The sequence below is a fragment of the Nicotiana attenuata genome, chromosome 8 (assembly GCF_001879085.1).
Source record: "Nicotiana attenuata strain UT chromosome 8, NIATTr2, whole genome shotgun sequence".
Classification (NCBI taxonomy): domain Eukaryota; kingdom Viridiplantae; phylum Streptophyta; class Magnoliopsida; order Solanales; family Solanaceae; genus Nicotiana; species Nicotiana attenuata.
In genome coordinates, this window is record NC_031996.1 from 31,238,101 (window position 1) to 31,240,973 (window position 2,873).

A 2,873-nucleotide genomic window follows, 5' to 3' on the forward strand; every position below is an offset into this window, starting at 1 on the left:
CCACACAATTTTTCAATCTAAATAATAGAATTTAAAAAAAAAAAATTATATATATATCGTCAATATACATAATTTCTATTTTATATTGCACATTTGATCTTTCACAATATGCTGAATATTATGATAGACGGTAGTGGAGGCTTTTTCTAACTTGTTCTACAGTGTCAATTTTCATCGCATCATCTCCATCCATTTTATCACGTATACGCTAGTTTATAGTATTTATTCTATCTTAATTTATGTAAAATATTTTTCTTTTCGATCTACTTCAAAAAAAAAGTGAACCAGAGTGATAAAAAGATCGACCACATAAGTAAAGTAAATGAAAAAACTAACCACTAAATAATATAATGAGATGAATATGACCCGTCCTTAAGCATAGCTTATGGGTTCGAGCCTTTAATGAGTCTTATACAACGTAAAATTTGAATTAACTGAACAAATGATTCACATATACAATACTATAGTTATAAACAAAAAAAATGAAGAAAAGACTGAGCCTCAGTAAGTAGTTAAATTAAATAAAAAAAAAAAGGAAAAGTTAAAGCAAGTGGTATCCACGCGCCGAGGGATGAAGGTGGGTAGAAGGCAATTCGCAGTCCATTTTCTTTCTATTTATAGTACAGTAGGGACAAGTGGTCAATTAGGTCGTGGGGACCAAAATAGAAAGAAAGTGGATAACACCGAATCTTTTTTTATACCTATCAGATAATATTAAATTAGAAAGAAATATATATTTATAGTCCCTTTCTTCTTATCCTTTTCCTCCTTCTTCCTCATACTTTCATATCACAACATTCCCAACTTTGTAACCTTAATTTAAAGAATTCTTTACCTAATTTATTGGGTATTTGAGGCTTTTTTTGAGAGCTGTATGTTGGATTTTTGTTACTTAAATGATGAGTCTGAAAATGGGTTCAGTTTCTTTCAACCAACAAAACAACCATGGGATCATGGTTGACCAAAATCAAGATTATTTGTGTATTGATTCTTCTTCAGAAGTTTCTAGTAATTTCTCGTCGTCTGTAGACGACGAGTTGTTTGGTGAAGAAGAGGGAGAAGAAGGGGATTCTTTTTCTTCGTCTTCTGATTCAACTTCTCCTAATTCTTTTGGTAGTTCAAGTCATGAGCACACGACGGGAGCGTTGCAAAATATGTCCTCTCTTCTTCAAGAACTTCCCTTCAAGTAAGAACTGTTCTTTAGCCTTTTTCTTACTTTTTTTCCTTTTAAGAGAATTAACTTTTATACACTGAGATTAACTATTAGCTCACCTAAAAGATAAATTCGTAATCGCTCATGATAAGTGAACTTAGCTAGCTGATTGAATATAGATCTGATTGAAATTCGGAAAAAAAAAATTGATGATGAGACGAAAAATAGTTTTAAGAACTTGAAATTGTGTTTGGACATGCATTTTTCTTGAAAAAAAATTGAAATTTTTGTAAGTAAAAAATTTTAAATTTTTTGAAAAATTAGTCTAAATCACTTTTTGAAACTTAAAATATTCATCTTTCATAAACTGCCAAAAAATTGATCACTTTTTATAATCAAATAATGTTTTTACAATATTTTTGAAAAAAGGTAGAAGAAACTTATGGCCAAACGGGAGGTTAATAATGAATAAAAAAGCAAGTAAAGTGGGGCTAACAGGCTGACATTTTTGCTGGTAAAAAATTATGGAACATTAGTTTAGTACTTCTCAATTTTATTTTTATTTCGCACTATATTGATCTAAGATGAATTTTAGTGGAACGACATGGTCAATGATAAATGATGCGTAATGTTTGCTAACTTACTACAACATGTTAAAATATATTGACTAACTAATTAAGCTGCCAATTAATATAAGCTAGATTTTATTTTAAATATTTATTTCTCTCATATATTTTATGGAGATACTAATTGTTTCATTTGTTTATTTAGGAGAGGGTTGTCAAAGCATTACAATGGAAAATCACAATCATTCACCTCTTTATCAAATGTGAGTAGCTTAGAAGACTTGGCCAAACCTGAAAACCCATGCAGGAAGAAACTCAAATCATGCAAAAGCTATGGAGTATTTTTGGAAGGTTTTAACTCAGATCATCACCAATCTCCTCCTACAAAGAAAACAAACAGAAGAGGGTCATGTTCATCATTTAGAGCAAGGAGAAATGGTAGCCTTCTTGGGAATAATAATAGACCTCCTGTTCCTCCTCTTAGATCAACTAGCACAACTAGTTTTACTAATCAAACCCCTTTATTTGCTTGATTGTTCTTGTCAATTTTTCTTACAAGAGTTTATCAAATAAGCGAGAGCCTTGACGTAACTGGTAAAGTTACCATGTGATCAGGAGGTTATGGGTTCGAGCCGTGGAAACAGGCTCCTGCAGAAATGCAGAGTAAGCTTACATACAATAGACCTTTGTGGTCCAGCGTTTCTCTGGACCCCGTGCATAGCGGGAGCTTAGTGCACCGGCTGCTTCTTTCTTTCTCTTTTTTTTTTTTATTTACATTACCAAATGTATTATGTGTTCTTGTTTTCAATGCCTAAGCGAAGGATGACTAATTTTTGGTGCGTTACTTTAGCTTTGCCATTATAACATAGGCGGATGTAAGATCTATCCATAGATACAAAATAGGGAAAGGGTTAAATTCGTCCTTCTACAACGCAAAAAGAATCAACAACAACAATAACATACCCAGAATAATTCAATTGGTGGAGTCTGGGAAGGGTAGTGTATACGTAAACTTTACTTTACCCCTGCTTGGAGAGTTATAGAGGCTGTTTCCGATAAACCCTCAGATCACTACGCAAAAAGGATCAATTTTACTTTTTGTATGCTATCCACACAGAAATCCCTCGTAGTTACTCAAATGTTTCAAAAATATC

At 32.4% G+C, this 2,873-nt stretch overlaps 1 protein-coding gene across 1 annotated transcript; it reads left to right on the forward strand.

The window, feature by feature from the left end:
- Positions 754-2,563, forward strand: LOC109231178. Its single transcript, XM_019396754.1, has 2 exons — positions 754-1,186; positions 1,925-2,563. The coding sequence occupies exons 1-2, from the start codon at positions 897-899 to the stop codon at positions 2,250-2,252; spliced, it is 618 nt and encodes a 205-aa protein (XP_019252299.1). The 5' UTR covers positions 754-896; the 3' UTR covers positions 2,253-2,563.